Source organism: Macaca fascicularis, chromosome 7 (genome assembly GCF_037993035.2).
Source record: "Macaca fascicularis isolate 582-1 chromosome 7, T2T-MFA8v1.1".
In the NCBI taxonomy this organism is placed as follows: Eukaryota; Metazoa; Chordata; class Mammalia; order Primates; family Cercopithecidae; genus Macaca; species Macaca fascicularis.
The window spans coordinates 161,788,418-161,800,784 of record NC_088381.1 but is presented as its reverse complement, the minus strand read 5'-3'; the positions used below and the strand labels follow the sequence as shown (position 1 = coordinate 161,800,784).

Sequence of the window (12,367 nt, the reverse complement as noted above, 5' to 3'; positions counted from 1 at the left end):
AAAAGCTTGGGAAAAGAAAAGCTGCTATGGTACCCCATACCCTACCCCTGAAAAGACAAGAAACTCCAAAGAGAGGCTTCAATTGTGGCCTAAAGCCTGCAGGACCGGGGCCGGTCTTGGAATGGAAAGGGGCTCAGAGAATACCTTCCGATTATAGCATTCTAGGGTAGAAATTCAGGAAAGAAACAAACTTACAAGGAAAAGTCATGCAAAGGATGTATATTATTTCTTTCCCGCCAGAACCACTGATGAACTTCAAATTACCTTTCTTAAACTGGTTTTCAACACAGAAGGCAACTGTGTTCCTTGTAGGTATCAGAGTTGAGGCTGTGGACAGATAACGCGTGGTGGCCCATCTGTCAGGACTACCCAGGGTTGAATCTCTCACCCTGTGCCCCTTAAATCGCAGGGCAGAGGCCAGGCAGCCACTAACTGGAGTTACCTCTTAGGATCAGAGACAGGGTTCAATGGTATGGTCCCTAGTCCCCCCCAGAATGTGCATGGTCACTGGTACAGTGGAGAGGTGACAAGGTGGACTTCGATGTCAGCTCCGGAATTTGAGCTTCAGCTCTGTCCCTCACCAGCTGGGAGGCTTTAGGCAACTCACTTACCCTCTCTGAGAGTTAGTTTCTTCTTCCTGACTATACTATTCTAAGTAGTGGATGAGAGATGTAAGGATTACTTGGCGCAGTGCCAGGACCATGATGAACACTAACCAGTAGTGGTTGCTGCCATTGCTGATAGGAGTAATAGTAATGCCGTTCTTCTGCCTGGCTGACCAGGTACTCTGTTGATCACTGTGTGGTCTGTTTGACATTTTTTCTGCGGGCTCTGGAGGACATTTTCATTGTTTTGGGCATTGTGGATCCACTCTCGGGTATTTGTAGCCTCATGTTCTCCTGGTGGCATTTTGGGGTTTGGGGACCATTCACATGGCTGCTCTGAGTAGGGGTGACAGACCAAGAAAAAAGGAGAAGGCGGCAAGACCACTTGCCGTCTATCAAGGTCCCTGAGCTGCCCCAAATGATGGGCCCTGCCAGGAGCTTGCTCAGTTAGTCCTGCCTGGATGATGGCCTGGATGACTGCCCATCGAGAGCCGGGGTCTGACGCTGCTCAGCACCCCCACTCCCAGGCCCTGTCTTCTGCTCTCTTCTCTGGCTTGCCTCCATCTCACTCACAATTGTTTTCCTTTTGGAATTGACAGCTTTGTCTAATGTGTGAAACAGCAGTTATTAAACTCAGCTGTGTCTCCTCAGGAAACACGATTTTGTCACTTCTAAACACTTCAGTGGCTTGGGACCAGCTTCCCTTGTTCAACTTTTAGCTGAACCTCAGATATTGAGTTCACTTAGTTTTTAGATTCATTTGTTTACAGTTTTCTCTCTTCCATAAGACTTCTTCAGCTGGGGTGGGAAGCAACATAATGAGGTTGTCAGTCTCCAAGACTAGAATTCTACTGTGTGAGCTAGCAGGATCTAAACAAAAGACCCACAAGCACCCCGCACTCCTCCCAGAAGAAATAATTTTGTGAAAGCGGTTCAGTTTTGTAAGTGTCCTTTAGCCAGGCAGTACTTACACAAGCAGGTGTGTGTGTGTGTGTGTGTGTGTATTTCAGATGCTCTTACTCAATACAAATCAATTTTCATAAAAATCAATTTCAAAAGGAACCCTCCAGACAAGTAGAATGGGTAAAACCTTGGCTTAAGGCTCTGGAAAAATTAATTTACAAATGATAGGGACAGAGAAATCAAGGGAAAGGGGTTTTGGAATGAATGGATCTGGCTTTAAGCAAAAGAGCTAAATCCGGGGGAACATAGGAGAGAAGAGGAAAAATGGAAATGCACGAAGCCATGTGTTTCTCTTTAAGTGGGGAAAATAAAATCTGTCACGTCATAGGAGTTTCTCTAATCTGGAGAACAAACTCAGAGCTATCTGCCTTTCCATGAGCATTTTGCCAGAAGAACATTTGGAAGGACAAGGCCAACATAACAAAGTCCTGTGATTAATGGGATCCTCAATGAGGCAAGAGACCTGGGGTCCCCCAAAGCACCAGGTTCTTACCTTGCAATCAGCTTTAAGCCTCTGGCTGCCGCTAGTTGATAAGGAGCTTAATCATTAAAGTCAGACGACATTTAAATTGCCGGAAGGGTTGGTGGGAGCATTCCTTAGCCTTTCCCCCCTGTTCTTTCATGTGTCTGGAATTGAGATTTCGAGCTTTTGTGATGTAGTGTGATTTAGGGTTCTTCTAAGTTCACTTCCAGATTATTCTTTTTTTTTTTTTTTTTTTTTTTGCAAGGGAAGAGGATGACAGGCTGGCAAATTTATTAGGTGTGACAGGAGTGTGTCTCATCAAGTTACCGTGGTGCTGGCCTGTCTCCATGAAAGATGCCAGAAGCTATCGTCTTTGTGGCTGCCTTCCTAAAGCAATAGTTCGAGAGACCGCCTCTTATCTGGCCTTACGGGTCTCTGTGTGCTGATGAGGAGCCACCCCAGACCCAAGTGATGTTGAACCCCTTGTATAGTCAGTCTCTGCAGCTTTGATGAGTCATTCGGCAGCATTTATTGGGCGCCTACTGTATGCCAGGCCCTTTGTTAAGTGCAAGGGGCTTAGTGGCCTCTTCCCTCATGGCACTGATAGTTTGGCAATGTAGAGCTAATTAAACAGGTAATTATCATCAAGAGAGCTCAGCAAGAAGAAATAGCTTGGACTAGGGGCAAGAGTCCTAGAAGCCTGAAGGGTGTGGTGCTTCAGCTGAGACATGAAGGATGAGAAGTTAGGATGCAAATGAGGGTGAGGTGTCCAGGCAGAGGGAACAGCCCAAGGCCAGAGGAGAGAGGGACTTTGGAAGACCCAGGGGAAAGAAGCACCAGGTAGGGCCACTGTTGTAAGCCACTAACATAGTGTCCTGCAGTTTGGACTTGATCCTGAGGGCTATGGATGTCATTTTAAGTAAAGGGTTTTAAGTAAGAGATGACACAATCTCAGGTTGGTATTTTAGAAATCTCAGTCCAGGCTGGTTGCAGTGGCTCACACCTGTAATCCCAACACTTTGGGAGGCCAAGGCAGGAGGATTGCTTGAGCCCAGGAATTCGAGGCCAGCCTGGCCAACATAGTGAAACCATGTCTCAAAAAAAAAAAAGAGAAAGAGCAATCTCAGTCCAGTTCCTGCATGAAGGATGGATGCAGGGAGGAGGCAAGGCAGGGGCAAAGAGGTAGGTAAGGGGAGGGTGGCCAGATTTAGCAAATAAAATACAGGACATCCAGTTAACTTTGAATTTCAAATAAACTACAAATTGTTTTCCCAGTATCTCTCCCATGTAATAACTCTCCCAATTAAAATTATTGGTTGTTTATCTGAAATTCAAATGTAATAGGGTGTCTTATATTTTATCTGGCAACCCTAGATGAGAGGCAGGTACTGCCCACTGGAGACCTGATGGTGGCCTCATTCAGGTGGCAGCAAAGGAAACAGAGGAGTAGATGGATTCAAGGACGATTTAGGAGGCAACGTCTGCTGGACCCAGAACTGCACTGATTGGCCAGGAGTAGGATGGTGGTAGGACACTGATTGGCCAGGAGTGGGACGGTGGTTGGAGAAGAGGGAACTGATGCTGGGAACACTGTGTCCCTCAGACCCCTGCTACAGGTACCAAATCCAGGAGACTCCAGGACATTACCTGTGCCTCAGCCCACTCTCAAGCCTACAGCACTTACAGGATTCTGGCTGCAGGACAACACTGCAGAACACAGATGATAGTGAAACTGGAATAAGAAGTGGTCCCAGGAAGTACCAATACCAGCCTGTGTTCTATGGGCTTTAGGCAAGTCATTGACCTTTCTGGGCCTCTGCTCCTTCTTAACGAAGTCCAGCTAAGAGCAAGTTACTTTAGGGGCAAGTTCCTTCTCCTTTTGAAATTCCCCAAGATAGAAACCAAATGCCAGGTGTTGAGACAAGCTCCAGACACCCGAGGCTTCCTCTCTATTGGTCTAAATACAACACTGCCAATCAACAGAACCCCCAAGTGGAACCAGCACTGGGGAATGGGACAGATCCTGTGTTTCTCCACTGGTGGGCATTGCACCTTTTCACTGAACGCCAACTGAATGCTGGGCCTTGGGCAACTTTGGTACATCACTTAGCTTCGCTGAGCCTGCGGGCCACCTGTTAAGAGTGGATGATATCACCTATCTCTCCCGGTTATGCCCAGGGTGAAATGGGAGCAGGAACCTATGATGGACACATAGTAAGGCTCAGAAAATCATGATTGTTCAGGATTAATAAAGTACTCATCTACCTGCCTGCCCTAAGACACTCACAACTTAGTGTAGAGAGACACACATTACAAAATAGCACGGAAATGCCCCAGACAGAAGTGTTTGCAGAATAAAGCAGCAGCACTGAGCAGGTGAGTCTAATTTGGGGTGGAGGAGGCTTTAGGATGGCTTTGCCCAAGAAGGAGGATTGCTTGAGCCCAGGAATTTGAGACCAGTCTCGTCAACATAGCAAAACCCTGTCTCAAAAAGAGGAGAGAGAGAAATCTCAGTCCTTTTCTTGCATGAACATGCAATAAGGCTGTTCAAGAAATGGATTTGAAGGATGGAGAGAAGCTAGCAAGTGGATATGGGGTCTGAGTAACCCAGAGTCGAGGCAGGCTCAGACACCATAGGCTTGGACTAGACCAAACTATCAGGACACAGCAGTGGAGGCCCAGCTGTCAGGCATAAGGACAGACCAGACTTGATCCTTTCGTGAGAACAGTTGGCTAAGCAATTGTGCCTGCTCACATTTCAGAGAGGCCCTTATATAAGAGACTGAGAACCACTGATTTTTTTTTTTTTTTGAAACAGGGTCTTGCTCTGTTGCCCAGGCTGGAATGTGGTGCACTGCAATAGCTCACTGCAGCCCCAACCTCCTGGGCTCAAGCAATCCTCCAATCCTCCCGCCTCAGCCTCTGGAGTAGCTGGGTCTATAGGCGTGTGCCACCATGCCCAGCTAATTAAAAAAAAAAAAAAGTTGTAGAGATGAGGTCTCACTCTATTGCCCAGGCTGATGTTGAACCCCTGGGCTCAAATGATCCGCCTGCCTCAGTCTCCCAAAGTGTTGGGATTACAGGTGTCAGCCACCGCACCTGGCCAGAGCTATCAATTTTATTAATGTATTTATTTATTTATTATTTTTTGAGACTGGAGTTTTGCTCTGTCGCCCAGGCTGGAGTGCAGTGGCATGACCTTGGCTGTCTGCAGCCTTGACCTCCAGGTTCAAGTCATTCTCCTGCCTCAGCATCCTGAGTAGATGGGACTACAGGAGTGCACCACCCCGGCTAATTTTTGCATTTTTTTGTAGAGACACGGTTTCACCGTGTTGGCCAGGCTGGTCTCGAACGCCTGACCTCAGGTGATCCACCCGCCTCGGCCTCCCAAAGTGCTGGGATTACAGGCAAGAACTATCAATGTTTTAAATGTAGTGTGCTCCTTCACTTCTTCCTCCTGAAGCCTTGAAATTTGGCCCTGATTTTTCTGCCTAGAACTTCATCACATTAAATATCCTTATACATCTGTGCCTTCATATCCTCTCACAAAAATAGGTCATTGTGTTGGGCCAAATGTGCTCCTCTTGAACTCTCTCTCATAAATTGCACCTGAGACTGAGAAAATAATTGCACTGGCAATGGTCTTGCTTGAAGTTCACACACTTGGTAGAGTGCATTGAAGAAGTGGGCTCAGAGGCCAGCTGTTAGGAGAATGAAGCTTTCTAGCAAATCCCAGGGTCTCGGAAGGTCAGAATCTAGGGGGGCACAGGCTCAATGATGGGACGTCTAACAATGGCACTGGTCTAGAAGCCGGTGGATTTCCCACTGACATGTAAGGAGTTAATCATTTGTGTAAAATAATTGAGCAGAGGCCACCATCTGACGGTATGCTCTTCCCAGTGGGAGAGAAGATTGCCTTCCAGGGTTTGAAACGCAGTCAGTGGCCCTTTAAAAACATTAAAAGGTGATGAGCAGGAGCCTCTTAGCCTCGTAGATATTAAGCCAGGGCTGTAAATCAGCTCACTTCCTGCTGCCACCCCAGTGGACGTTACCCACATTACTTCTTCACATCTTCCAGGTGTGATGGGAGCCTCCCAGCCCCGGGGGATCTCCCTGCCACGTGGCAGAGAGGCTGGATCAGCATTCAAAGGCAGGCCACACATGGCTAGTTGCAGGGAAAGTAGAGTTCTAGTTTCTAGTGGCTCAGAGATGACAGAGAAATTAACCGTGGCCATTGAGGAGGTGGAGGGTGACTGGCAACTCTTTGTGCTTTTAAACCAGCTTGTTCCCCGGGACAGGCATGAAACACCAGACTCTTGGATTTATGGCACTCTGTATAGCGAAGGACACTGGCAGTCAGTCTAATCCATCCACCCAGTTCCCATGCTGGCTCTGCATAAGAAGTTTAACGTGGGAAGCTTAAGCAAAATCCCCAGGCCCAGCTTCACCTGCAAAATTCTGATTTAATCGATGTGGCTCAGGCATGGGTATTTTTTAAAACCACCAGGGAGATTCCAATGTACAGCCAGGGCTGGGAACTGCTGGTGGAGCCCAGCTCACTCCGGCTACCCTTCCTCGTTGACAGATGAGGACGCTGAGATTGTGCTGGAAAAACACCACGCCAGAGTTCAAGAGGCATGGACTGTGGCCCAGTTTCTCATATTCATTCATTCATTCACCAAAGATTTAATGGTGGGCATTCCCTTACGTGGTGATTTATGATAGTGAGAGAGAAGAAACAAAGCCTGCCCTGCCCTCGGCGAGCTCACAGTGCCATGGTGAAAATAGGTATGAACCAGGTAACATCCAAATGTAGATTTCTGCCCCTCGAGGGGAACCTGGTGCCAGGAGAGCCCATACAAAAGGATCTGGCTGGATAAAGAGGTCAGAGACACGTCTGTGAGGTCATGGCCAAGCGGAGTCAGGGGCGCAGCAGGGGTAGGGATGGGAGAACATTACCACCACTGGAGCAGCAATTGCAGAGGCCAGGGGCCTGGAACTGAAAGAAGAGAATGAGGGCAGAGAGACGGGGAGCGAGCATGGCGGGGAGAGAGCATGGGATGAGGCGGGGCCAGAGAGGTTGTCAGGGATCGTCCCTTGCAGACCTTGTAAGCCACATGATCCCACGAGGGGTGGGGTGGCATCTGGGGCTTGCTGGGGGGATGGAGGTGGTGCCCTTCCCACAAGACCACCAGGACACCGAGTGGAGAGCATCAAGCAGGTTGTTCTGCTCCCTCCGGTCACGTGGGGACACAGGAGCAGAGGCCTCACTGGATGAGGTTTCTCCCCAAGAGAGGGGCCTTGCCCCGGAGTAGACACAAAAAGGCTGTGAGGAGTGAGGGCTGGAGAGAAGGCCAGGGCTTGGCCTTGGGCCGTAGCAAGGAAGACAGGAGAAGCGGCTGGGCTTAGATTACAGAGGAAATAAAGGGTCTCACTCTCCAAGTGTGAGACCCTCGGGCAGCTGCTTCTGCCTGGGCCTCAGTTTACCCATTTGTACATTGGGGAAATTCTACCAGTTAACCTTCAAGTTCTTGTCGACTTCTCATTCATATCCAGGTCACTTGCCCAGGGTCTCTGGCAAAGCTAGGAAGAAAACCTTGGTCTCCAACCAGCCAGGCCAGCCGCCAACAACATTGTCCCCCTGAACCAATCTGACTTCGATTCTTCCTGCCTTGGTCTTGGAGAGGAATCCGAAGTCCCAGCCTGGCAGGGGACAGGGTGGCCTGGGCTCGTTTCAGCTTCTAGTTGCCTTATGGTCTTCTCCCTCTGTTGGGTACGTGTGCCCATGTTTACAGGTGACGCACGGTGAGCCCCAGAAGTCCTGCTCCAAAGTGACTGACAGCTGCCGACACGTCTGCCAGTGCCGGCCTCCTCCCCCGCTGCCCCCACCGCCCCCGCCCCCACCGCCTCCCAGACTTCTCTCCGCCCCAGGTAGGTAATGGCTCACTCCATTTTCAGGTTTCTTTTTGTGTTTTCCTGGGCCCATGAAGATCCAGTGAGCGTGGCCGAGGGCAGCCCTGCCTTCTTGGTAATTTTCCACTGTCCAAGCAGGAGGGAAGCCAAGGCCCAACTTTCCCCTGCAGTCTGCAAAACGCCTTTCCCACAGCACGCTCCTGCGAGATGGAGAAGGATGTTTCTCCATCAGTTAATCAGATAAAAGTCAATCTCCATTTGATGAGTGACTTGGCCTGGATTGTTCCGAAGGCCAGATCTTTAAAGGGGGCAGCTGCTGGGGACTGGTCTTAAATAGCCCCCCTCCCCCAACACACAGTTCTATTTCTCTATTAGAATTTACATTTAAGGAGGCAGTTAGGGTAGAACCAAAGTCGGTGCTCTGGGAGCAAAGTTACAAGATGCCTTTCAGCTATGTGCACCGAATTCTGCTGAATCCTCTCTGTGACTTGTTTGCCTTGGACAATTTCATCTCTGAACAATTTGATTGCGCCGTCATTCAAACAAAGGAGCGTTTCTTTAGCCAGAAATGGCCTCAGCCCTGACCTCTACATGGTAAAGTTCCCTGTTTACAATTGCTACTCGATAAGGTCTCTCCAAAGGAGGTTCTGTATTTCACATGGTTCCTTCAAGTTCCCACCTATAGATGCCTGTGATCACGTCCGTATCGACCTCATTAAACGCATCTCCATGGAATTATTTGGGATGTATTTTTGATAACCTTGGCACAAAGCTTGTTGTCTGGTAGGCTGTGTTTCCAGCCTCTTGGTCCCCAGTCAGTGATGCAATGTTCTGGAGGATCTTTGCAATTTGTGTGAATTCCTGCATTTTGACTGTGAGGCCTCTATATATCTCCATCCTTCCCTGACACCCTGTGGCCCGTTGCTTCTCAAAGCCTGGCCTTCAAATGACCTGCTTCAGCATAACCCAAAGCATTTGTTTTAAAATGCATCTTCATGGGCCCACTTCAAACCCACTGAGCCAGAGTTTTCGGGGTGGGACTTGGGAACTGTCACAATAACAAGTACTGAGGTGATTCAAGTGCAAGTTACAGTTGAGAACCTAGGCCTGCCAGGCCCTCTGTTCCGGGCCTCTGCCGGATCCTTCTATCCCGAGATGCTCACTGGCCTCCTCTCTCCTGAAAGAATCCCTGGGCTTGCACCTACCCTTGGAGATCACTCCTTTCCCTTCCTTTAGAATTCCTCAGTCTCCCACATTTTGGGCCCCACGGCACGTAGCTCCCAGTGGTTTGTATTTGATGATCCACATCCCCCAGCTAGGGTCCCTTCAGGTCATCTTGTGCTCACTGAGCATCTGTGTCAGACAGAGAAGAAGGACCGTCCTGGCCTTCTGGAATCTCAACCCTCCAAGGGAAGGCCATCCTGTCAGCAACCCACGAAGAGTGGCCTGAGAGAACACAGAAATGGTTTGCCAGGTGCACTGGAAATACCTGAATAGTTAAGCAAAACAGTAGCCCCAGTAAATAGTAACAGGGGTCTTTAAGAATAAACGGGATTGGCCGGACACGGTGGCTCATGCCTGTAATCCCAGCACTTTGGGAGGCCGAGGTGGGTGGATCACGAGGTCAGGAGATCGAGACCAGCCTGGCCAACATGGTGAAACCCCGTCTCCACTAAAACTACAAAAATTAGCCGGGCGTGGTGACGGGCACCTGTAATCCCTGCTACTCTAGAGGCTAAGGCAGGAGAATCGCTTGAACTCAGGAGGCGGAGGTTACTGTGAGCCGAGATTGCGCCACTGCACTCTAGCCTGGGCCACAGAGTGAGACTCCGTCTCAAAAAAAAATGAATGAATGGGATTGTTCCAGGTTGCTAAGCAGGTTGGGGGAAAAGGGCATCCAGGCAGAAGGAAGAGGGTGGACTAAGGCTTGGAGGTGTGGCTCTGTGAGACTCCTCTTGAGAGTCACAAGCCCTTCAGTGGCTTGAAAGGGTGGCCAAGGAGGAGGACCTAGAAGGGCCTGTGTGCCTGGCTGAGCAGATCGCATTTCATCCTATAGGTCATTGTTTGGCAAACAATGACCTACATTCATGCATATCCAAGTACCATCTCTTATTTGCCTTATTTTTTCTTTAAATAAACTCACTTTTGTGTGTATACAAATTAATTTCTTTATCTTTACAAAACTACTGCAAATGAGAAACCAGTACCACTTGCATAAATGGAAGGTGACCATAATAATAAATGCAATGGAAGCAAACCAAGGTTTTAAAATTCCAGCCTTCTCTGGAAGATTCTGAGCTTGAGACTTCCTCTCTATTTGTTAAAAAAGGGAGAGAAGTAAGTGGTAGAGAGATGTCAAAGTCATAGTAGCACAGTGCTGAGATCTTCTCTATAAAGTAATTGGAAAGTGTGTAAGAGAATCAAAAGGAGCTCAAGTTTCTTATTACAGGTCTCAATGTGTTTGAGTGCTGGGTCTATGTACCGTCTAAAATCAGCTCCATAACTGCAAGGACAGGGACCCAAAGGTTTAGGAAACTGCTCTGGGCAGTGATGAGCCTACAAAGGTATTAAGTGGGGAAGTGACATGAGCCTATATTGTCTGTTTCAGAAAGATCAGCTGTTTTGACAATGTGGGTTGGATTGGAGTGGATTGGGGTTGAGCTGACGGACTGGAGTCAGGTGGGGGTCTCTTGAGATCATTCAGACCCCAGACCATCAAAGAGGGCCTGAAACCAGGCTGGGGCTACGGAGATGGGAGGAGGCTAGAGAAGAGTGCTTGGTTGGATAGAGAAGAGAGAACTCATGTTGAATTTTGGGACTGAAGGTGCTCCTTGGGAGAGGAGAGTAAGAGAGGAGAGCTCTGTATGGCAGGACTTTTTCAGTTTCAAGTAGCAAAAACATCTTGAAGTGGTTTAAGTAATACAAAAACTAGGGAGATAGATGTTAGCTTGTGGGCTCATGTATCAGGATATCCAGTCAGCAGGTCTGCTGAATCCATGGTCTCAAATGATGACGGTGTTAGATTTCTGTCTCTGTCTCTATCGCTCTCTCCTGATTTCTCCTGGGTTGCCTTTTCTCTCAGGCTGGCTCAGTTCCTGTAGCTCCAGGCTCCAGCATTCCATCATCCTTACAGTCAGTAATCTCCCTAGGAAGAGACCTTCTGTTTCCCAATAGTCCAAGGGAAGCCCTGAGGCTGACTTTCGCCGGACTAGCTTGGATCATGTGCCCACCGGTGGACCAATCATGGTGGCTTGTGGGATAGAATATGCTGGTTGGTCAGGACCAGGCCATGTGACCACCCCTGGAGTTGGGATGTGTGGATAGAGGCTCAGGGAAAGGTGGTTTCCCACAGGAAAATCCGAATAGAAGGGCTATAACCCAAAAATAAGAACATGGCTACCAGGCCAGGAGGGCAGGGGATGTCTACCATAGCCATGGAGTGCCTCAGGCATATAAGGTGGATTAGACCAGTGGTGGAGAATGTGATTTATTCATTCTCTTGGTCCTCCTTGAGCTCAGCCCAGAGCCCTGCACATAAGTAGTGCCCAATAAATGTCAGAGCTACGGCCACATCTACAACTTCTGCCAAAATCATAAAATACAGAGGTAGAGGTTGCAGTGAGCCGAGATCGCGCCATTGCACTCCAACCTGGGCAATAACAGCATAACTCCGCCTCAAAACAAAAACAAAAACAAAAAAACAAACGAACAACAACAACGGCAAAAAACAAGTGCCTGCTATATAACCCTGAGGGAATTCGTGTCTCCCAGAGGACACAGGGCTTCAATGCTGTAGAGCCTCAGCTGTCACTCAACAGGTGTGCACTGAGCTCCAAGTGTGGGGTATGCAGTGGGCAGCAGACAGCTCCTGCCCTCATGGAGTTCATGGTCCAGTGGACTGTCATTTGCAGAAGGTGTTCACAGAAGTGTCCCTTCCTGCCATCTCTCTGGATTCACTGGCTCAAGGCATGCACCAGTCCTTGTCCCATTGCTCATCTGATGTCCTTTGCATTCTTGCCACTCACAAGGGCCTCTCATTTATCTGGTGAGCATTTGCCAGGCACCTGTTCTATGTCCAACCCTGCGCTGGGCACCCTGAGGGATACAGAGTCACACAGGGACTTGTCCACATCAGCAGGGCCCAGGTCATGAAAGACCAAGGGCTTGGCATAAGAGGCCGATTCCACGAGCCTTTCTTGAGCCTGTTTTGGCGTGCTAGCCCTGCTCTTTCCTCCTCATGATTTTAAGAGAGCTGGTTAACCAAAGACTCAGTTTCTTCCTTTGTAAAATAGGTGCATAGGCTACACCCACCCCATGGGGTTGACTTGAGGGTTCCTGAAATTGAGAAGTGCTTTTGAAAACTAGACAGGTATCCATTGCTGTAATCATCCTGTGGACGCATTCTGATGAAGAGCAGCCTGTG

At 48.8% G+C, this 12,367-nt stretch overlaps 1 protein-coding gene across 3 annotated transcripts in view; it reads left to right on the top strand.

Moving 5' to 3' along the window:
- The window catches only part of PRIMA1 (proline rich membrane anchor 1), a 71,162-nt gene that overhangs the window by 1,475 nt on the left and 57,320 nt on the right, over positions 1–12,367 (top strand). For all 3 annotated transcript variants that reach the window (XR_012416085.1, XM_045396913.3, XM_045396912.3), the window contains exon 3: positions 7,827–7,962. Coding sequence is in view for 2 of the 3 variants with exons in the window: in XM_045396913.3 (XP_045252848.1) it covers positions 7,827–7,962 (136 nt within the window). In the remaining variant the exon portion in view is untranslated. The remainder of the gene's footprint in view (positions 1–7,826; positions 7,963–12,367) is intronic.